We start from the raw sequence: 24,879 nt of genomic DNA, 5'->3' as shown, positions 1-24,879 counted from the left end.
CCACGGGCATGAGCACAATGTTATCTATATACCACACATGAACTAACACACTCTAGCTGTGAAAAACTGTCAAATGCATTCAAATTAAAGGGGGCCTTCAAGGGCTTAGAAACTAGCATATGAGCCTACCTAGGTTTAGCTTTCAAATAAGAATACAAAGAGAACAAAGCAAACTTGAAGATAAAAGTAAATTGGAAAGTTGTTTAAAATTGCATGCCCTATCTGAAACATGAAAGTTTAATTTTGACTGTCCCTTTAATTTTGTATTTTCCCCCATTTTCCTGTAATTTAAAGGGACACTAAATCCGCCAAAAATTGTACCTGCAATCGCAATATCAATATATTATCATTTACTTTGTAATTTAGATGTAGTTTCAAAGAAGTACCATTTATGTGAAATCCTATTCCGAAAATCAAACGATTTCCAAACCCACCGCTGGCTATACATTTCCATCCTCCAATCCTGACCGATAACCCAGGTTATCATAATGGTGGCGTATAGCCACTATGCGCATGAGCGATATGCTTAATCGGCATAATCAATTTCACTCACCAGCAAACCCACTGTAATTGTGGTATCACAGAGGAGATATGCCAGGCGCAAATCTATAGATCGCAATACGTATGCGCATGGCAACGAAATAGTCAATTATATTGCAAAAAATCGAGATCGGATTGGAAATGGATTTAGACAGTGCAGGGCCCATTTTAGAGGGTTGTCTTGAACGACGTCATCTGAGAAAATAAAAAAATTATATATGGCAGAGAAATATTGTTGGAATATAAACGTATGTAATTTATAATATATGAATGTTTGGTAATTTAAATTTGTGGTCACGGTGTAGACAAAAAAGAAAGTTTAGGAATCCTTTAAGTCTGATAATTAAAGGGACACTGAACCCAATTTTTTTCTTTCGTGATTCAGATAGGGCATGCAATTTTAAGCAACCTTCTAATTTACTCCTATTATCAAATTTTCTTCGTTCTCTTGCTATCTTTATTTGAAAAAGAAGGCATCTAAGCTTTTTTTGGGGTTCAGAACTCTAGACAGCACTTTTTTATTGGTAGATGAATTTATCCACCAATCAGCAAGGACAACCCAGGTTGTTCACCAAAAATGGGCCGGCATCTAAACTTACATTCTTGCATTTCAAATAAAGATACCAAGAGAATGAAGAAAATTTAATAATAGGAGTAAATTAGAAAGTTGCTTAAAATGTTATACTCTCTGAATCACGAAATAAAAAATTTGGGTACAGTGTCCCTTTAAGTTTTCCAATTCTGAGAAATGATAGTGCACTTGCCAGACTTCCCAAGCCTAACCCTGCATTACTGCATAACTGTCTTTAACAGAGATGATTATATAACAACTGCTAGACAATAGAGAATTTACTAACATAATACCCATGACAAGATACCTATGACCAAAGTACAAGCATTTAAAGGGATACTAAACCCAAATTTTTCCTTTCATGATTCAGATAGAGCATGCAATTTTAAGAAGCTTTCTAATTTACTCCTATTATCAATTTTTCTAAGTTCTCTTGCTATCTTTATTTAAAAAGCAGGAATGTATAGCTTAGGAGCCGGCCCATTTTAGATTCAGCATCCTGGATAGTGCTTGTTTATTGGTGGCTACATTTAGCCACCAATAAGCAAGCATAACTCAGGTCTGAACCAAAAATGGTCCGACTCCTACGCTTTACATTACTGCTTTTTAAATAAAGATAGCAAGAGAATGAAGAAAAATTGATAATAGGAGTAAATTAGAAAGTTGCTTAAAATTGCATGCTCTATCTGTCCTTTGGACATAGCGGCCAGCAGTTCCCTGAGGATTTGGCATTGGTGGAAGATGACCACCACACACAGAGCAGGGAGGGCAGGATCAAGCGTGGCAGCAGCAGCTGCAGGCAACAGAGTTACTTAACTAGATAGGTAGGCCTGACAGTATATAAACTATATAAAAATATACCTCCAGGCAGTGGAGGAGGATGGCAACAGATGCTTAACACCCCTTGGACACAGTGGCCAGCAGTTCTTTGGGGATTGTCATTGATGGATGATGTCCACCACAGTGCAGGGAGGGTAGGAGCAGGAGTGGCAGCAGTAGGCAGCAGACTTACTGAACTAGATAGATAGATAGGCCTGACAGTGCTTAAACTTCAAAAATACACCTTCAGGGGAGGAGGAGGGCAACAGGTGCCTAGAGCCCCTTGGGCACAGTAGCCAGCAGTTTCCTGAGGATTTGGCATGGATGGAAGATAGCCACCAAAGAGCAGGGAGGGGCACAAACCGCAAAAATACATTTCCAGGCAGGGCATGGCGAGGGTAACAGGTGCCTAGAGCCCCTTGGGCACAGAATGTTTATGCACACAAATAGTTAAACATTATTTGAGATTAAGACAGCAGCCCTACCTATCTGTCACGGTCAATGTCCTCACAGCAATATATTAATTACATTTTAATAAACTAAACGTGCAGTTTACACCAAGAAAATAGAATGTTCATGCACACAAATGGTTAAACAAAAAAGGGGTAAACGTTATTATAAATTTGTGTTTGCCCTAATTAAGACAGCAGGCCTACCTAGCTGTCACATGCTATGCACCCACAGCAATATAATAATTACATTTTAATAAACTTAACAGCTGACAGTACCTGAGATGGCGAGGGTATCAGTAATTTTTGTACAACTATATTTAATAATATTATCCTTTCTGTTCTATAAAACTAAGTTGTAATAAAAAAAAAAAAATATTTGTATTGTTCTGCTTGATATTAAAACAGGAGACTATTTTGATTTATTCAGTTGTTAAAAACAGAAATAGTAACAATGTACATGTTGTGATTGCAGAGAGAAATAAATTGATGTAATACATCATTATATTTATTGGCTAGCTAATTAATGTGGAAATAGGAAATGTTGCATATTATGACATTGGAACCCAACAGTATATTTCACATATTGTAAACAAAGACATTGGGGACAGCTATTTGCTGAAGAAAGTATTTTTCTTTAATTCTCTTTAATGAACAAGGCGTTTATTAAAATTTTCATTGTATTACACTGATATATTATGTAATCCCAGCACAATAGTATGAATATTAATAGAAGAGACAAGTATTGTAATGCTGCTGTTTTTCATTTTTTAATTCTTGTGATTACTTACGTGAACAGGTTTTCTTTAAATATTTTAAATATTTATAAGATAAATACTAAAAGAGAGAGACAGCCTGTGTATTAAAGAACCACAAGAGAGGAAATATAAGAATTTGATATAAAAAATGGGTAGGGGTTAAAGGGACATAAAGTAGCAAAATGGGTTAAACAAAGTTAAATTAATATCTAAAGCAGCAACAGACTGCAGAGTTAACACGTACATTATTATGAACGTGTTGTAATGTGCAGTCTCAATATTAGAAGTAAAACACATAGGTCTAAATTGCGAGTGGTGTGCTAACTGTTGCACGCAAGCAATATCGGGTTTATCGTGGGCCTTTGCGAACGTCGGAAGTAGCGCACTATTACGAGTTGCAAGTAAATGCGTTGGCTTGAACGCAAAGGAATTTAACGAGCATCGGGATAGAGCGACCTCAGAGCTCTAATTAACTGTTAGACTAGTCAACAAAAGTTGCAGAAAATACATCAAAAAATAAATTGTATTAAAAAGTTATATGGGCTACAAGATATGAGGTCACGTGTGTTAGAAAACAAAGGTCGGCAAAGGGCTTTAACATAGAGATGCAACACATGTATAAATATGTATTTGTGTAAATATATATATATATCAATCCACAAACCTGCACAAGCGCTAAGAAAATCCTCCAGGTATGCTATGCACGGCACTATGGAGAGTGAGCGAAAACCAAATCCTGTTGGACAATAGGCTACGGCAGCTTATCCTAGCGTGTCTGTTCCACATGCTGATTGCAACAAAGATCCAAAGGTAGAAAAAGCGCTCTTAGCCAATGTATAAAAGGTAAAAGTTTATTGGGTCATTCAAAAACAAAATATAGTCCTAAAATGGACAATTGTAAAATCCAGGTTATGATGCAGGTGCACATATATATATATATATATATATATATATATATATATATATATATGTGTGTGTGTGTGTGTGTGTGTGTGTGTGTATATATTTATATATTAATATATGAATTTATGCATTTCCAGACATATATACACATATAAATACAAATGCAACCCGACGTACGCAAAAAGCCGAAGTCTAGTGGGGTTAAGGTACGATTACAGCTCCACTTGTAATCAAGCCCATAGAGTACAGTGAAAACTTATAGCAGCTATATTATAAAGAATTTTTTAAAAATCTGTAATTTCAAAAAAACATTTTACATAGTTCAAAGTGGAGAATACGCACTTTTGTAAAGCAGAAAAGTTGTGGCTACTGTCTTCTATGGAATATTAAAGCGACAGTCAATACCAGAATATTTGCTGTTTAAAAAGATAGATTATCCCTTTATAACCCATTCTCCAGTTTTGCATAACCAACACAGTTATAATAATACACATTTTACCTCTGTGAATACCTTGTATCTATGCCTCTGCAAACTGCCCCCTTATTTCAGTTCTTTTAAAAGACCTGCATTTTAGCCAAACTGTGCTCACTCCTAGGTAACCTCACATGCGTGAGCTCAATGTTATCTAAAATTGGTGTTAAAAGTAACTTAGAAAGTTGTTTAAAATTACATGCCCTAACTATTTAAATCATGAAAAAAATGTTTGGACTTGACTGTCCCCTTACTATCCTGTGCACAAAATCTTCCAAAAATAAAAGAACACACTAAATGTTAAAACTTACATATTATAGTAATTAACAGTACACTACATATACATAACATGGTGTATACACTACAATCCCCACATACTATAGATTTATTATTGATGTCCTATTGTATTGTAAAAAAAGGTTTTGGGTTTTTGGGTGACACATGTAAATTATATTGACAATCAGTATTGTGTAAGGGAATCATTTATATTATACTTTCAATACAGGTGGTGAAGCTGGTTTTAAAATTCCACTAGTGTCAGATAAGAATCACCTCCCACAGAGAAGTATAGTAAAACCTCTTGGCACGACTGCCCTATAACACTGATTTCATCCCTTTATTCGATCGCAATAGGATCCCTTTTTAAAATATCTCTATTATAACCTAGTAATTAACATCGGGTTATAGTGAGATTAGTAGTGCATTGCTGTTCCAAAACTGACATGAACTATAAATGTAATCCCTCTGCAGGTGTTTAACATAGTTTTTTTTTTAAGCAATAGTGCAATAATAAAATGCTTTAGAAAAGGTATGGGAAGCGCTACAGAAGCTAGGTGATATGGACGAAGATCACAATATGCAATATAAATTTAACACACTAAATCAATTACGTATGTAAAATTGTATTTATTCACTTTAAAAGCCTAAATGTTATAGAATAAAACATTCATAAATAATTCATAAATATGTTCATAAATAAATATGTGGTCACAACCTATGAAGTATAAAAACCAAAGTCTGTACACATAAAAAAGAAAGTCCAGCTTATACGTAGATGGAAAGATATTGCTGTGTTTAGTGGGTGTAATGGATACTCTTGCCTACAGTTGTAGAATACTTGTTAGGCAGTCCTGTGTCTTAAGTCACCAGGTAACCAGATAACCCCACTTGATAAATTAGTTCATTAATTATCTTTTTCTTGTGTGAATAAAATGCTTTAGCTCATTAAAAACAGTTTATTATTACTATTGTATTTTCCCTTAAAGCAGATTTTTTTGCTCTTTTTTTCAATTTTGCAATGGGAAATTTCTGTTAGCATATCGACAGTGTAGGGTGAGCCAGCCATAATGTTTTTGTTTTATGAGAAATATTGGTTTAAGTTAACAGTGGGGGTGAGGAATGATTTATTGGCAGTTATTATCATTGATGGTGAATCTAGTCTGGTGGTTAGAGTTATCATCAGTGGAGCATCTGATCAGTAGTGGTTAGAGTTATTATCTTATTATTAGTGGAGCATCTGATCATCATTATTGGTTAGGATTATCATTAGTGGAACATCTGCTCAGTGCTGATTAGGGTTATCATCAGTGGAGAATTTGATCAGTAGTGGTTAGGGTTATTATTAGTGTATAATCTGATCAGTGGTGGTTAGAGTTATTAACAGGGGAGAATCTGCTCAGTGGTGGTTAGGTTTATCATAAGTGGAGCATCTGACCAGTGGTAGTCAGGGTTATCATCAGTGGAAAATCTGAGCAGTGGTGATTAAGGTTATCAGTGGAGAATCTGATCACTGGTATCATCAGTGGATAATCTTATCAGTAGTGGTTAGAGTTATTAACAGGGGAGAATCTGATCAGTGGTGGTTAGGTTTATCATCAGTGGAGCATTTGATCAGTGGTGGTTAGGGTTATTATCAGTGGATAATCTGATCAGTGGTGGTTAGGGTTATTATCAGTGGAGAATCTGATCAATAGTGGTTAGAGTTATTAAGAAGGGAGAATCTGATTATTAGTGGTTAGAGTTATCATTAGTGGATAATCTGATCAGTGGTGGTTAGAGTTATTAACAGTGGAGCATCTGATCATTAGTGGTTAGGATTATTGTCAGTGGAGAATCTGATCAGTGGTGGTTAGTTTTATTATCAGTGGAGAATCTGATCAGTGGTGGTTAGTGTTATTAGTGGAGAATCTGATCAGTAGTGGTTAGAGTTATCATCAGTGGAGCATCTCATCATCAGTGGGGGTTAGGGTTATTATCAGTGAAGCATCTGATCAGTGGTGGTTAGGTTTATCATGAGTGGAGCATCTGATCAGTGGTGGTTAGGGTTATCATCTGTGGAGAATCTGATCATTAGTGGTTAGGATTATCATCAGTGGATAATCTGATCAGTAGTGGTTAGAGTTATTATCAGTGGAGCATCTGATCAGTGGTGGTTAGGGTTATTATCAGTGGAGCATCTGATCAGTGGTGGTTAGGGATATCATCAGTGGAGAATTTGATCAGTAGTGGTTAGGGTTATTATCAGTGAAGCATCTGATCAGTGGTGGTTAGGTTTATCATAAGTGGAGCATCTGATCAGTGCTGGTTAGGGTTATCATCTGTGGAGAATCTGATTAGTAGTGGTTAGGGTTATTATCAGTGAATAATCTGATCAGTGGTGGTTAGAGTTATTAACAGGGGAGAATCTGATCAGTAGTGATTAGAGTTATTATCAGTGGAGAATCTGATCAGTAGTGGTTAGAGTTATCATTAGTGGATAATCTGATCAGTGGTGGTTAGGGTTATTATCAGTATAGCATCTGATCAGTGGTGGTTAGGGTTATTATCAGTGGAGAAACTGAGCAGTAGTGGTTAGGGTTATCAGTGGAGAATCTGATCAGTGGTGGTTAGTGTTATCATCAGTGGATAATTTGATCAGTGGTGGTTAGTGTTAACATCAGTGGAGAATCTGATCAGTGGTGATTAGAGTTATTAACAGTGGAGAAACTGATCATTAGTGGTTAGGGTTATCATCAGTGGATAATCTTATCAGTAGTGGTTATAGTTATTATCAGTGGAGCATCTAATCAGTGGTGGTTAGGGTTATCATCAGTGGAGCATCTGATCAGTGGTGGTTAGGGTTATCATCAGTGGAGAGTCTGAGCAGTGGTGGTTAGGGTTATCAGTGGAGAATCTGATCAGTGGAGGTTAGTGTTATCATCAGTGGAGAATCTGATCAGTGGTGGTTAGTGTTATTATCAGTGGAGAATCTGATCAGTAGTGGTTAGAGTTATTATCAGTGGATAATGTTATCATTAGTGGTTAGGGTTATCATCAGTGGATAATCTGATCAGTGGTGGTTAGGGTTATCAGGGGAGAATCTGATCAGTGGGGGTTAGTGTTATCATCAGTGGAGCATCTGATCAGTGGTGGTTAGGGTTATCATCAGTGGAGAATTTGAACAGTGGTGGTTAGTGTTATCATCAGTGGAGAATCTGATCAGTGGTGGTTAGAGTTATCATCAGTGGAGAATCTGATCAGTAGTAGTTAGGGTTATCATCAGTGGAGAATTTGAACAGTGGCGGTTAGAGTTATCCTCAGTGGAGAATCTTATCAGTGGTGGTTAGGGTTATCATCAGTAGTGCTAGAATTAACATAGGTTGGGCAATTGTTTCAGCAGGAGTATGGATTATCAGGAGAGAACCAGATCTCGGTTAGGGTTCAGGTCACTTGCAGCTCTAGGTGATTTGCTGTAGTGGAAGGTTTGTTTATTTCCAAATAGCTGAGCACATTTGTTGGGACTCATTTTGTTTTTTTTTTAATTTATTTTACTTTTATTTTTAAGAGCTATGTGATTCAATTCATATTTAGAGAAAATATTATTCTTAAAGTTTATAGATGTTGGACCACTGTAATATTTTACACTAAAACATTCTAAAATGTTTTCTTTAAAATGGAAGAGAAAATAATACGCAGTGTAGCACAATGTCTCTTTAAACCCACAGACTTTCGAAATACAGCCATTTCTGGTAACCATTGGGTTAAAATGGCAGGTACAGATGGCATTGTAACTTCCATTAAGTTGATTTTTACAATCTGTAACATAATTATTTGACTTACCCCTGGCATGTGGCTCACATTTCATTAAATATAGGACTAATACAATATTTAGTTACCATTACTAGTTTAGTCCAAGTTTCAGTCATACTCAATATGTTATATTTGGAGATGTAAAATGCTATTAAAATAATTAGTTTTTCTTATAAAGAGTAGAAACACAATTTGGAGCAATACTTTTTGTTAAACATATTGTCTATTTATCAGAAAATAACGTACACATCTTTTTTCCAGCTTCAGAAAGAAGAATATAAAATAAAACTAAGGCAAGAAGAGGAAGCTGAAATACAAAAAAAGAAAGCCATCCAAAGGCAAAAGGTATGACAATAGCAGCATTGCAGTTACAAATGAGACACTTACAATATAACATAATGCTTAAAAAAAAGCAGGTTTTGTGTGATTTTTCTCCATGCCAGTGAGTTTTTGATAATCGAAAATCGGAATCTCTCCACTCAGGGGAGATGATCTAAGATGATCCAAAATGAAATTTTCAAAAAGCAGACTTTGCTATGCTTCTGCAAGGGGCATTCCAGGCATTAGTGCATCTGGAGAGACATGCCCAGTGCAATATAGCACTGCATGACATGATAGTTCTGCTGCATTTACACTTTGTGCTTTGTATTCTATATTACTTTACACTTCAGATTACATTGTATTACATTTAAATTGTATTACATTTATTTTGTATGCAGCAGTGGATTTAGGATTGGGATTTTAAAAATTCTGATTATGCTTTCACAATTTCTGTGTAACTTTAACAAATTAGTATCATACTTTATATATTTATGTGTATCTTTTACATTTCTATTTAAAATAAAACTGAAAAACTTTCAGCTTCAATTTTCCAGAGAGCATCCTTACATTCTATGGGCCAGATAATAAAACATTCTCTAGTTTAGAAATAAATTATCATGCTTTCACAGGGGCTGAACTAACTGAATTTTCTAAGAAAAAAAGGCAGCACCTGCAAGTCCCAGGGAGATGAGAGGTGCCTTCCATAGAAAGTAATGAAGCTCTCTGGGGCTGATATAAAGGAAGAGGCCCTGATGATCAAAAGGCTAGTGAGATGATTAAAGGATGCTTACTGGCTTTTATTTCCCTGGTGAGAGTGCAAAGCTTAAATGTAATAATACTGAAAGGACCCAATATGAAATGTAAAGTAATATAAAATACAATGCACAAAGTGTAAGTGTAACAGAACTGTCATATATATAGCATTTCATGACATAAGAGTTTTGCTGCATTGACACTTTGTGCTTTGTACTTTGTATCACTTTACACTACACTTTTATTACATTTAAAATTTGCACTTTCTATTTTGTATTTTATTTTGTATTCTGATTATGGTTTCAATGTTTCTGTGTAACTTTTTACAAATTATGTGGCACTTTGACAGTTTTTCAGTTTCAATTTTAATAGAAGAAATGCAGTTTCCCAGAGAGCATCATTACTTTCTATGAGCCAGATAATCAAACATTCTCTAGTTTGGAGAAAGATTATACTTAGACTTCACAGCAGCTTAACTCACTGAATTTGAGTGGAGGAACCTAGAAGTCCCAGAGAAAAGAGAATAGCCTTCCATAGAAAGTAATGAAGCTCTCTAGAATACAAAATTTCACATGGGAGAGAGAACATAACTAGAGAACATTTGTGGGTGATATAGAGGGGAAGATTTAATAAGCAGTGGATGCTGCTTTCTCCGCCCAATGTTTCTGGCTCCTTAGAAATGTAAGTTAAGAAGCAGTGGTCGTAAGATCGCTGCTCCTTAAATTGTGGATGGCGGACTGCAATCATCCCGATACGATCAGGATGATTGACACCCCTTGCTAGAGGCCGATTGGCCACGAATGTGCAGGGGTAGCATTGCACAAGCATTTCACAAGAAATGCTTGTGCATTGTTAAATGCTGATAATGTATGCTGTCAGCATTTAGCGACAGCGAATCATGTCCGCTAAACGTTAAATAAGTTGACCCCAAAGGCTCAGTTTACATGAATTACAAATTAAAGGGAAATGTTTTTACTAAAATTTAACTTGTTTTGTCTATATGTTAGTATATATTACACTTATGTAAGTTAAAATAAGTGTAATGTAATACAGCTGGTGAGATAAATCAGTGAAACCAGCTTGTGTAAATTGCTTACAAAATTTCACAAGTCATGTGAGAGCTTCAGACACACCCTTCCTGTTCAGCTCAGGGAACTGCCCTTTCCCTCCCACTTTCGGAAACTCTCAGTTTTAGTTTTTAATGCAGCTTAGTGCATCAATTTAAGGTGCAATGCAATTTGTAAAAGCTACACAGAAATATACAAAGTTTGATCCAAATTTGTTAAAGTAACACAGAAACTTTCAAAACATAATTAGAATTTGAGCTAAATATAAATGTATTAAAATATAAATGAGGGCCGACTTCCTGTGTGCAGATCTAGAAGATGGCTGTGAGCTTCTGTTGCTCCAAAGAAATCCTCTTTTAATCTCTACTATATCTCCATCATTCTATGCCATCTGCATCTCCCTTGACAGATAAGCTGTCCGGGAATCTTAAGGAGGTAGAAGTAATCTAATCACTTCTTCCTCAGAAGGCACTTTACTAAACTAGAATCCACGAGGGACTTTGTATATATTGATTTCCTGCCTGCTGACTTTAGAGCAATAGACTCAGAATATAACGCTGCTGCACAGATACTTGCAGTTTTTGTGCCTACATTTGACCATTTATTCTTCAGCTATGAGATATTACATGAAGCGGTTCAAGCTGCTGGAAAGGCCTGCCTTAAAATAATATCGATCCAGCAAATATGCAAACCTGCTCTTCAGTACGAAACCCATATAACTTACTCCCCACTCATCTGCAAATGTCCACCGCAACTGACACCTCAACCGTTCTTTATTCCGGCCCGGCCGCAAGATCTATATCCTATCACATGAAAGAGGGTTTACTCCCTCTGCATTCATCTGCCTTGATGTCTTATGACCTCAGAGATTAGCTGCTGCCCCGCTGGTACACTGCTACACTGCTACACTCAATTTCTACTTTGAGGCAGATCCTTACTAACATACCATCTGGGATGGCTGAGTGTACAGAAATGATGTATCTACCTACCTTCAGAACATGTGAAAGCAGCGCAGTTGTGCGCACCTCTCAACGCTCACAGTTATTTCTGCCAAGTAATCTACTCCTACCATGTTGCCCTGTATATCAAGCAAAATGGCTGCCAGACCCATACTACAGACCATTAGCTTTAGCCAAGGAAGGGGTGGGCTAGAACGTATGGATCATACTCGAGTCGACTTTTCTGGCATTTGAGCTAACATATTCCTGACAATCTGACCAACTCACTTGAACTCTGAATAGCACCCTAAACTTGTGTTACCACTCTGATATCCAGCATGATATAGCATACAACTCTCTATATTACAATGTATGCTGGAACTTAGTAAAGCTTATTACAATGCTAACCTTATCTTATACTGCATGTGGATCTGATAGTTCTTTTCTTGTTTTGTTGTTATAGTATGATTTTAAACACTTGAATAGTGTGTGGTTACTTCTCTTAAACTTCCTACTGACCTCTGTTTGGTCTCATAAGGAACTGCATGTATAGACTGGCCGTTGTTACAGATTAAAAATCAGGTTAAAATTTCCTTGAGACATATTGCACTTCTTTTGTTATAGAATCCTTAGTTTAGAGAGGGGAACCATTAATACGCTTCATAAAGGCTGCAAACTATGATAATATAAAAATGGAGATGTAAAGACATAGAGGCCTATTTATCAAGCCGTCAACCGCAAATACGCAGGAATTCCACAGCGAAATTGTGGTGAGCTTGATTCGCCTCATTTATCAAAGCCTACAGACCGACAAAAGTTGAAATCTGTGACATAACATACGATCCGCCGGTCTCAGTCCGACACAGATCGATGCTTACGTCATTACAGATGTCCCGAATACAAATTTGGCACTATCTGACAACTTTTGCAAGTTATCAAACTGCTAACAGGTACGCTCGCCACTATTCCGGCCCAGCGTACCTGCTTTTCAATCCGCCGCCCTGGAGGCGGCGGATGCCATAGGAATCAATGGGAGTCTGAAAGCAGCGAAAGCTTATGTTCGCTGCTGCCCGATATCCCATTGATTCCTATGAGAGAATAAAAGTTATGTTTACACCCTAACATAAGCCCGGGTCTAAACACCCCTAATCTGCCGCCCCCTACACCGCCGCCACCTACATTATACTTATTAACCCCTAATCTGCCACCCGCCACCGCCGCTACCTACATTTTACTTATTAACCCCTAATCTGCCGCCCAACACCGCCATCACCTACATAAAAGTATTAACCCCAATCCCGCCGCTCCCGGAGCCTACTGCAACTAAAGTTATTAACCCCTAAACCCCTGGCCTTCCACATCAGTACCACTTACTAAACCTATTAACCCCTAAACTGCCAGCCCCCCACATTGTCACAAACTAAATTAACCTATTAACCCCTAAACCTAACAACCACTTAAGTTTATATTAAATATTAACTCATCCCTATCTTATAATAAATTTAAACTTACCTTTAGATTTAAATTAAACTATATTAAACTAATAATTAATCTACCCTAACTGTTATACTAAAATTACATTAAATTACAAATTAAAATAACTATATTATATAGTTAAAAACCTAACCCTACTCAAATAATTTAAATCTACCATTAAAAATTACAAAGTTACAAAAACTAACAACTAAGTTACACAAAATAACAAAATAATTTTATATAATAATAATATAGAACAATATGACACGGATATGAATAATGATCGTGATATTTGTTCTTTTTTTCAAAAGTGGTCCCTGTACATAAAAAGCTTACCCCCAGGAGAGATTGATTACTTAATATCCCCCTTCCAGAATTCAGAGCTGGTTTTGTTGGGAGTATGTTGACCTGTGAGGTTGGACTCGCCTCATGCCCTTTCTACCCCCCTTTTTTTTCGCCCTTTCCCTCTCCTCCTTCCTCCCAGTGTCCCCCCCCCCTCTACTTCCTATTTTGTACTTAAAAATTGATTAAGGAAAGAGTCATATAATGGGGTGTCAAGGACTTCTTCCTCTTTCCCTCCCCTTCCTCCCGGGAGGAGAAGGGGAAGGGGAGGAAAGGAAAAAAACAAAAAAAAGAGAGAGACTATATGGTTGTAATAGTATTCCTAAGTAAATAGAATGAAGGAAGGGAAAAGGGGACCTGGTGTTCATTTTCCTCTTTTTTCTAGATATGAATAATATACACAAAATATTATTGCTTTTGGAATTTCAAAGCAAATTAATCTTTTTATTTTCTTTTATTATTTTTATGGATAACTGAAAAGTATTGAAGGAGTTTCTACCTCCATGATTTTATCTCTCACTGTTTATTCTGTTATAATATGGCTCATATCTATGACTCTACGATGTTAAAAATGTATAATTATTGTGTTTTGTTGTACAACATTATTAAAACGCTAATAAAGAAAAAAAAAAAAAAAAACAACAAACACTAAGTTACAAACCCCCCCCACTAAGTTACACAAAATAAAAAATAATTTATCAAATATTTAAACTAATTACACCTAATCTAAGAGCCCTATGAAAATAAAAAAGCCCCCCCAAAATAAAAAAAACCCTAGCCTACAATAAACTACCAATGGCCCTTAAAATGGCCTTTTGTGGGGCATTGCCCAAAAGAAATCAACTCTTTTACCTCTTTTTCCTTGCCCAAACCCAAATCTAAAATTAAAACCCACCCAATAAACCCTTAAAAAACCTAACACTAACCCCCGAAGATCCACTTACAGTTTCTGAACATCTATCCTAAACAAAGCGGCAGAAGTCCTCATCGAAGCCAGCAGAAGTCTTCATCCAAGCGGGCCGAAGTCTGCATCCAAGCCGGCAGAAGTCTGCATCCAGACAGCATATTCTATCTTCATCAATCCGGCTCGGAGCAGCTCCATCTTCAAGACATCCGGCGCGGAGCATCCTCTTCAATCTACGTCTTCTTCAACAATGAAGGTTCCTTTAAATGACGTGATCCAAGATGGTGTCCCTTAGATTCCGATTGGCTGATAGAATTCTATCAGCCAATCGGAATTAAGGTTGAAAAAATCCTATTGGCTGTTGCAATCAGCCATTTGGAATAGCCAATAGAATGCAAGCTCAATCCTATCAGCCAATAGAATGCAAGCTCAATCCTATTAGCTGATTGGATCAGCCAATAGGATGAAAGCTCTATCCTATTGGCTGATTGCAACAGCCAATAGGATTTTCTCAACCTTAATTCCGATTGGCTGATAGAAATCATCTAAGGGATGCCATCTTGGATGACGTAATTTAAAGGGAAACTTCATTTGGAAGAACACGTCGAAAGAAGAGCATGCTCCGCACCGGATGTCATGAAGATAGAGCCTCTCCACACCGGATGGAAGAAGATAGAAGATGCCGTCTGGATGAAGACTTCTGCCGGCTATGATGAAGACTTCTGCCGGCTTCGCTGAGGACTTCTGCCGCTTCGTTGAGGATGGATGTCGGGTCTTCAGAAACTGTAAGTGGATCTTCGGGGGTTAGTGTTAGGTTTTTTTAAGGATTTATTGGGTGGGGTTTATTTTTAGATTAGGGGTTTGGGCAAGGAAAAAGAGCTAAATGCCCTTTTAAGGGCAATGCCCATCCAAATGCCCTTTTCAGGGCAATGTGGAGCTTAGGTTGGGGTTGGTTGTGTGGGTGGGTTAGGGGGGTTGGTTGTGTGGGTGGTGGGTTTTACTGTTGGGGGGGTATTTGTATTTTTTTTTTTACAAACTTTTTTTTAACTTTTGTTTATTTTATTTTTTTTTTTTTTTTTTTTTATTTTTTTTTTTGAAAAACTTTTATTAGAGATTTGGAAACTGTACAGGGTGGCGCACTGCCCAATGATAACAAAACTCAAAAACCCACGGCCCCAACAAGTAGGAGTGTCCATTGTGAAGTCCATAATTATTGTCCATCACTTACTCTCTGATGTGGACCAGGCTTAAAATGAAAACCACTCCCGCCGGGCGAGTCAAGGTGAGAGGAGAGACACCCCTGGGCATTACCCCCGTGCCTAGGTTTATTCTATCAGTGGACTATCCAAATCTACATACATGACATTAGTAAACAGTATATAGTGATTAACATATATAAACAGTGCCTCATTGATTCCTGCAGCCAATATATTTTAAGTATACAATGGGGGAAATAGGAGAAGGGGGGGGAGGAGGGAAGAGGGGAGGGGGGGGGGAAAGGTCTAGTCGGTTTGTGTGGGGGGGGACTTTGCATTTGCCATAAAACTACCTAACAGAGACTCCCAATAGAACTGGACTTCATGGAAGGAGGCCTCGTTGCCCCTGCTGTAATAAGAGTACTCCTCGGCTGACACAAGTTCAGAGGTGTAGTGAGCCCACTCCTGCCCTGTGGGGACGCTGGCTGACTTCCATTTGCGGGCTATGAGTGTCTTGGCGCTATTTAGACCTATCTGCAATACTTTCCATCTAAATTTGCACTTGCACTCTATGTCCTGTTTATGGTTTAGCAGCGCAGTTAGGGGAGACAGCCTAAATGTGGTACCCAGAAGATTCACAAACAACGCCTCGAGTTCCCTCCAGAAAGGGCGCAGAAGACGGCAGAGCCACCAGATGTGGAGCATCGTGCCCGTTTCCCCACATCCCCTCCAACAAGTGGCACCCGCCCCCAGATATATTTGCTTAACTCTCTCAGGGGTGAGGTACCAACGGAATAGTACCTTGTGGTTCAATTCTAATATTCTGGGCAGAGATGAGGACTTAGATGTCTGCAGGAGGATATTCTGCCATGTTTCCTCAGGAATTTCCATTCCCAGTTCAACCTGCCAGTGCCCCCTGTGGGTTGAGGACTGCGGAGCCGAAGCCAAGTCCAACAATTTCTTAATTATGGATAGAGACCCTCGGGGCAAAGTGCCCGAATGGCTTGTTTATTTTATTTTTTAACCAACGGCTAGATTACTAGTCTTGTGTTATAAGTAAAAAAAGCAGCGCTAAGGCTCATAACGCTGCTTTTTTACTACTGCTGCTATTACGAGTCTTGCAGATTTAGGGGCACTGCACACTTTTTTGGCCTCCCCGCAAATCAACTTACGCAATTTGCGTATAGTCTATTTTCAATGGGACTTCCATTGCGCCGGTATTACAAGCTTTTTTACTTTGGCCAAAAAGTGAGCGGTACAGCCTATCCCTCAAGATTCGTAACACATTCTAAAGTGAGTAGTTATGAGTTACAAGGCTGTAGCATAAAACTCATAACTAAAGTGCTAAAAAGTAAACTAACACCCATAAACTACCTATTAACCCCTAAATCGAGGCCCTCCCGCATCGCAAACACTAAAATAAAATTATTAACCCCTAATCTGCCGCTCCAGACATCGCCGCCACTATAATAAACATATTAACCCCTAAACCGCCGCACTCCCGCCTCGCAAACACTAGTCAAATATTATTAGCCCCTAATCTGCCGCCCCTAACATTGCCGCCACCTACCTACATTTATTAACCCCTAATCTGCCGCCCCCAACGTCGCCACAACTATACTAAAGTTATTAACCCATAACCCTAAGTCTAACCCTAACACCCCTAACTTAAATATAATAAAATAAATCTAAATAAAACTTACTATTAATAACTAAATACTTACCTATAAAATAAACCCTAAGCTAGCTACAATATAACTAATAGTTACATTGTAGCTAGCTTAGGGTTTATTTTTATTTCACAGGCAAGTTTGTATTTATTTTAACTAGGTAGAATAGTTACTAAATAGTTATTAACTATTTACTAACTACCTAGCTAAAATAAATACAAATTTACCTGTAAAATAAAACTTAACCTGTCTTACACTAACACCTAAACTAACCCTACAATTAAAATAAATTCCCTAAATTAAATACAATTAACTAAACTCAATACAATTAGCTAAATTACAAAAAACAAACAAACACTAAATTACAGAAAATAAAAAACAAATTACAAGATCTTAAACTAATTACACCTAATCTAATAGTCCTATCAAAATAAAAAAGCCCACCCAAAATAAAAAAAAACCTAGCCTAAACTACCAATAGCCCTTAAAAGGGCCTTTTGCAGGGCATTACCCCAAAGAAATCAGCTCTTTTACCTGTCAAAAAAAATACAAACAACCACCCCAACAGTAAAACCCACCACCCACACAACCAACCACCCAAATAAAAACTAAAAAAAACTTAGTTTCCCATTGCCCTGAAAAGAGCATTTGGATGGGCATTGCCCTTAAAGGGCATTTAGCCCTATTGCAGCCCAAACCCCTAATCTAAAAATAAAACGCACCCAATACACCCTTAAAAAATCCTAACATTAACCCCTGAAGATCCACTTAAAGTTTTGAAGACCGGACATCCATCCTCAACGAAGCCTGGGGGAAGTCTTCATCCAAGCGGCAAGAAGTCCTCAACGAAGCCAGGAGAAGTCTTCATCCAAGCCGGCAGAAGTGGTCCTCCAGACGGGCAGAAGTCTTCATCCAGACGGCATCTTCTATCTTCATCCTTCCGACGCGGAGCGGCTCCATCTTCAAGACATCCGGCGCGGACCATCCTCTTCAATCGACGGCTTCTTCTACAATGAAGGTTCCTTTAAATGACGTCATCCAAGATGGCATCCCTTAGATTCTGATTGGCTGATAGAATAATATCAGCCAATCGGAATTAAGGTTGAAAAAATCCTATTGGCTGATGCAATAAGCCAATACGATTGAAGTTCAATCCTATTGGCTGATCCAATCAGCCAATAGGATTGAGCTCGCATTCTATTTGCTGTTCCAATCAGATTTTTTTCAACCTTAATTCCGATTGGCTGATATTATTCTATCAGCCAATCGGAATCTAAAGGACGCCATCTTGGATGACGTCATTTAAAGGAACCTTCATTGTAGAAGAAGCCGTTGATTGAAGAGGATGCTCCACACCGGATGTCTTGAAGATGGAGCCGCTCCGCGTCGGAAGGATGAAGATAGAAGATGCCGTCTGGATGAAGACTTCTGCCCGTCTGGAGGACCTCTTCTGCCGGCTTGGATGAAGACTTCTCCTGGCTTCGTTGAGGACTTCTTGCCGCTTGGATGAAGACTTCTCCAGACTTCATTGAGGATGGATGTCCGGTCTTCAAAACTGTAAGTGGATCTTCAGGGGTTAGTGTTAGGATTTTTTAAGGGTGTATTGGGTGGGTTTTATTTTTAGATTAGGGGTTTGGACTGCAATTGAGCTAAATGCCCTTTTAAGGGCAATGCCCATCCAAATGCCCTTTTTTGGTCAATGGGGAGCTTAGGTTTTTTTAGTTAGGCTTTTATTTGGGGGGTTGGTTGTGTGGGTGGTGGGTTTTACTGTTGGGGTGGTTGTTTGTAAGACAGGTTAGGTTTTATTTTACAGGTACATTTGTATTTATCTTAGCTAGGTAGTTAGTAAATAGTTAATAACTATTTAGTAACTATTCTACCTAGTTAAAATAAATACAAACTTGCCTGTGAAATAAAAATATACCCTAAACTAGCTACAATGTAACTATTAGTTTATATTGTAGCTAGCTATGGGTTTATTTTATAGGTAAGTATTTAGTTTTAAATAGGAATTATTTAGTTAATAGCAAGTCGTATTTAGATTTATTTTAATTATATTTAAGTTAGGGGGGATAGGGTTAGACTTAGGGTTGGGGTTAATATGTTTATTATATTGGTGGCGATGTCCGGAGCAGCAGATTAGGGGTTAATAAGTATAATGTAGGTGTCAGCGATGTCGGGGGCGGCAGATTAGGGGTTAATAAGTGTAAAATTAGGGGGTTTTAGACTCGGGGTTCATGTTATGGTGTTAGGTGTAAACATAAATTTACGCCTAGATTACGAGTTTTGTCGGTAAAGACCCGCGGTGCTAACATTGCTTTTTTTCCAGTGCACCCTTAAGATAACGCTTTTATTATGAGTTGTCTGAATGGCTGCGTTAGCCTCAGAAAAGGGAGTGTTGAGCCAAATTTAGCTTCCCTTCAACTCTCAATACCAGCGTTGCCTACGGTAGCGGTAAGCTGGAAAAACATGCACGATATCCCCATAGAATACAATGGGGCTGATCTGGCTGAAAAAAAACTAACACCTGCAAAAAAGCAGCGTTCAGCTCCTAACGCAGCCCCATTGTTTCCTATGGGGAAACACTCTCTAAGTCTACACCTAAGTCTATGGGGAGACACTCTCTAAGTCTACACCTAACACCCTAAAATGAACCCTGAGTCTAAACACCCCTAACCTTACACTTATTAACCCCTAATCTGTCGCCCCCGCTATCACTGACACCTGCATTATATTATTAACCCCTAATCTGCCGACCGGACACCACCGCAACCTAGCTATGAACCCCTAATCTGCTGCCCTTAAACATCATCGACACCTATATTATATTTATTCACCCCTAATCTGCCCCCCCAACGTCGCCGCCACCTACCTACACTTATTAACCCCTAATCTGCCGACCGGACATCGCCGCCACTATAATAAATGTATTAACCCCTAAACCGCCACACTCCCGCCTCGCAAACACTTTAATACATTTTATTAACCCCTAATCTGCCCTCCCTAACATCGCCGCCACCTACCTACAATTATTAACCCCTAAACTCCCGACCCCAACGTCGCCGCTACTATAATAAAGTTATTAACCCCTAAACCTAAGTCTAATCCTAACACCCCCCCTAAGTTAAATATAATTTAAATAAAATTAAATAAATTTACTATAATTAAATAAATTATTCCTATTTAAAACTAAATACTTACCTATAAAATAAACCCTAATATAGCTACAATATAACTAATAGTTACATTGTAGATATTTTAGCATTTATATTTATTTTACAGGCAACTTTGTATTTATTTTAACTAGGTACAATAGCTATTAAATAGTTAATAACTATTTAATAGCTACCAAGTTAAAATAATTACAAAATTACCTGTAAAATAAATCCTAACCTAAGTTACAAATACACCTAACACTACACTATCAATCAATTAATTAAATAAATTAACTACAATTATCTAAACTAAAATACAATTAAAAAAACTAAACTATACTACAAAAAAACACTAAATTACAGAAAATAAAAAACATTACAGGAAGTTTAAACTAATTACACCTAATCTAAGCCCCCTAATAAAATAAAAAAGTCCCCCAAAATAATAAAATGCCCTACCCTATCCTAAATTACAAAGTAATCAGCTCTTTTACCAGCCCTTAACTGGGCTTTTTGTGGGGCATTGCCCCAAAGTAATCAGCTCTTTTACCTGTAAATAAAAATACAATACCCCCCCCCAACATTACAACCCACCACCCACATACCTCTAAAACCCACCCAAACCCCCCTTAAAAAACCTAACACTAACCCCCTGAAGATCTCCCTACCTTGAGTCGTCTTCATCCAAGCGGGGCAGAAGAGGTCATCCATCTGGTTGAAGTCTTCATCCAAGCGGGGCAGAAGAGGTCTTCCATCCGATTGAAGTGTTGATCCAAGCGGCATTTTCTATCTTCATCCATAAGGAGCGGAGCGGCAGCATCCTTAAGACCTCCGACGCGGAACATCCATCCTGGCCGACGAATGAACGACGAATGACGGTTCCTTTAAATGACATCATCCAAGATGGCGTCCCTCGAATTCCGATTGGCTGATAGGATTCTATAAGCCAATCGGAATTAAGGTAGGAAAAATCTGATTGGCTGATTGAAGATCCAATCAGCCAATCGGATTGACCTCGCATTCTATTGGCTGTTCCGATCAGCCAATAGAATGCGAGGTCAATCCGATTGGCTGATAGGATCAGCCAATCGGATTGAACTTCAATTTGATTGGCTGATTGAATCAGCCAATCAGATTTTTTCCTACCTTAATTCCGATTGGCTGATAGAATCCTATCAGCCAATCGGAATTCGAGGAACGCCATCTTGGATAACGTCATTTAAAGGAACCGTCATTCGTCGTTCAGTCATTGGCCAGGATGGATGTTCCGCGTCGGAGGTCTTCAGTATGCTGCCGCTCCGCTCCGGATGGATGAAGATAGAAGATGCCGCTTGGATCAACACTTCAATCGGATGGAAGACCTCTTCTGCCCCACTTCAATGAAGACTTCAACCAGATGGATGACCTCTTCTGCCCCGCTTGAATGAAGAATTTGGCTCGGCTGAGTGAAGACGACTCAAGGTAGGGAGATCTTCCGGGGGTTAGTGTTAGTTTTTTTTTAAGGGGGGTTTGGGTGGGTTTTAGAGTAGGGGTATGTGGGTGGTGGGTTGTAATGTTGGGGGGTATTGTATTTTTAGTTACAGGTAAAAGAGCTGATTACTTTGGGGCAATGCCCCGCAAAAAGCCCTTTTTTTACTTTGTAATTTCGGATAGGGTAGGGCATTTTATTATTTTGGGGGGCTTTTTTATTTTATTAGGGGGCTAAGATTAGGTGTAATTAGTTTAAACTTCTTGTAATGTTTTTTTTATTTTCTGTAATTTAGCGGGTTTTTTTTTTGTAGTATAGTTTAGTTTATTTAATTGTATTTTAGTTTAGATAATTGTAGTTAATTTATTTAATTAATTTATTGATAGTGCAGTGTTGTACCTAGTTAAAATAAATACAAAGTTGCCTGTAAAATAAATGTAAATCCTAAAATAGCTACAATGTAACAATTAGTTATATTGTAGCTATATTAGGGTTTATTTTATATGTAAGTATTTAGTTTTAAATAGGAATAATTTATTTAATTAAAGTAAATTTATTTTGTTTAATTTAAAACAGAATTTATGTTTACCTGATAAATTTCTTTCTCCAACGGTGTGTCCGGTCCACGGCGTCATCCTTACTTGTGGGATATTCTCTTCCCCAACAGGAAATGGCAAAGAGCCCAGCAAAGCTGGTCACATGATCCCTCCTAGGCTCCGCCTACCCCAGTCATTCGACCGACGTTAAGGAGGAATAATAGCATAGGAGAAACCATATGGTACCGTGGTGACTGTAGTTAAAGAAAATAAATTATCAGACCTGATTAAAAAACCAGGGCGGGCCGTGGACCGGACACACCGTTGGAGAAAGAAATTTATCAGGTAAACATAAATTCTGTTTTCTCCAACATAGGTGTGTCCGGTCCACGGCGTCATCCTTACTTGTGGGAACCAATACCAAAGCTTTAGGACACGGATGAAGGGAGGGAGCAAATCAGGTCACCTAAATGGAAGGCACCACGGCTTGCAAAACCTTTCTCCCAAAAATAGCCTCAGAAGAAGCAAAAGTATCAAACTTGTAAAATTTGGTAAAAGTGTGCAGTGAAGACCAAGTCGCTGCCCTACATATCTGATCAACAGAAGCCTCGTTCTTGAAGGCCCATGTGGAAGCCACAGCCCTAGTGGAATGAGCCGTGATTCTTTCGGGAGGCTGCCGTCCGGCAGTCTCGTAAGCCAATCTGATGATGCTTTTAATCCAAAAAGAGAGAGAGGTAGAAGTTGCTTTTTGACCTCTCCTTTTACCTGAATAAACAACAAACAGGGAAGATGTTTGTCTAAAATCCTTTGTAGCATCTAAATAGAATTTTAGAGCGCGAACAACATCCAAATTGTGCAACAAGCGTTCCTTCTTTGAAACTGGTTTCGGACACAGAGAAGGTACGATAATCTCCTGGTTAATGTTTTTGTTAGAAACAACTTTTGGAAGAAAACCAGGTTTAGTACGTAAAACCACCTTATCTGCATGGAACACCAGATAAGGAGGATAACACTGCAGAGCAGATAATTCTGAAACTCTTCTAGCAGAAGAAATTGCAACTAAAAACAAAACTTTCCAAGATAATAACTTAATATCAACGGAATGTAAGGGTTCAAACGGAACCCCCTGAAGAACTGAAAGAACTAGATTGAGACTCCAAGGAGGAGTCAAAGGTTTGTAAACAGGCTTGATTCTAACCAGAGCCTGAACAAAGGCTTGAACATCTGGCACAGCTGCCAGTTTTTTGTGAAGTAACACCGACAAGGCAGAAATCTGTCCCTTCAGGGAACTTGCCGATAATCCTTTTTCCAATCCTTCTTGAAGGAAGGATAGAATCCTAGGAATCTTAACCTTGTCCCAAGGGAATCCTTTAGATTCACACCAACAGATATATTTTTTCCAAATTTTGTGGTAAATCTTTCTAGTTACAGGCTTTCTGGCCTGAACAAGAGTATCGATAACAGAATCTGAGAAACCTCGCTTCGATAAAATCAAGCGTTCAATCTCCAAGCAGTCAGCTGGAGTGAAACCAGATTCGGATGTTCGAACGGACCCTGAACAAGAAGGTCTCGTCTCAAAGGTAGCTTCCAAGGTGGAGCCGATGACATATTCACCAGATCTGCATACCAAGTCCTGCGTGGCCACGCAGGAGCTATCAAGATCACCGACGCCCTCTCCTGATTGATCCTGGCTACCAGCCTGGGGATGAGAGGAAACGGCGGGAACACATAAGCTAGTTTGAAGGTCCAAGGTGCTACTAGTGCATCCACTAGAGCCGCCTTGGGATCCCTGGATCTGGACCCGTAGCAAGGAACTTTGAAGTTCTGACGAGAGGCCATCAGATCCATGTCTGGAATGCCCCAAAGTTGAGTGACTTGGGCAAAGATTTCCGGATGGAGTTCCCACTCCCCCGGATGCAATGTCTGACGACTCAGAAAATCCGCTTCCCAATTTCCCACTCCCGGGATGTGGATAGCAGACAGGTGGCAGGAGTGAGACTCCGCCCATAGAATAATCTTGGTCACTTCTTCCATCGCTAGGGAACTCCTTGTTCCCCCCTGATGGTTGATGTACGCAACAGTCGTCATGTTGTCTGATTGAAACCGTATGAACTTGGTCCCCGCTAGCTGAGGCCAAGCCTTGAGAGCATTGAATATCGCTCTCAGTTCCAGAATATTTATCGGTAGAAGAGATTCTTCCCGAGACCAAAGACCCTGAGCTTTCAGGGATCCCCAGACCGCGCCCCAGCCCATCAGACTGGCGTCGGTCGTGACAATGACCCACTCTGGTCTGTGGAATGTCATCCCTCGTGACAGGTTGTCCAGGGACAGCCACCAACGGAGTGAGTCTCTGGTCCTCTGATTTACTTGTATCTTTGGAGACAAGTCTGTATAGTCCCCATTCCACTGACTGAGCATGCACAGTTGTAATGGTCTTAGATGAATGCGCGCAAAAGGAACTATGTCCATTGTC

General features: G+C 38.7%; 1 protein-coding gene across 1 annotated transcript in view; it reads left to right on the top strand.

Moving 5' to 3' along the window:
* EPSTI1 (epithelial stromal interaction 1) overlaps nucleotides 1-24,879 on the top strand; it is a 257,977-nt gene that overhangs the window by 94,965 nt on the left and 138,133 nt on the right. The window contains exon 5 of the mRNA XM_053707975.1: nucleotides 8,842-8,925. Within this exon, the coding sequence (XP_053563950.1) occupies nucleotides 8,842-8,925 (84 nt within the window). The remainder of the gene's footprint in view (nucleotides 1-8,841; nucleotides 8,926-24,879) is intronic.

This window comes from Bombina bombina, chromosome 3 (genome assembly GCF_027579735.1).
Source record: "Bombina bombina isolate aBomBom1 chromosome 3, aBomBom1.pri, whole genome shotgun sequence".
NCBI lineage: Eukaryota > Metazoa > Chordata > Amphibia > Anura > Bombinatoridae > Bombina > Bombina bombina.
The sequence above is the reverse complement of the archived record's forward strand: the minus strand, read 5'-3'. Positions and strand labels throughout refer to the sequence as shown.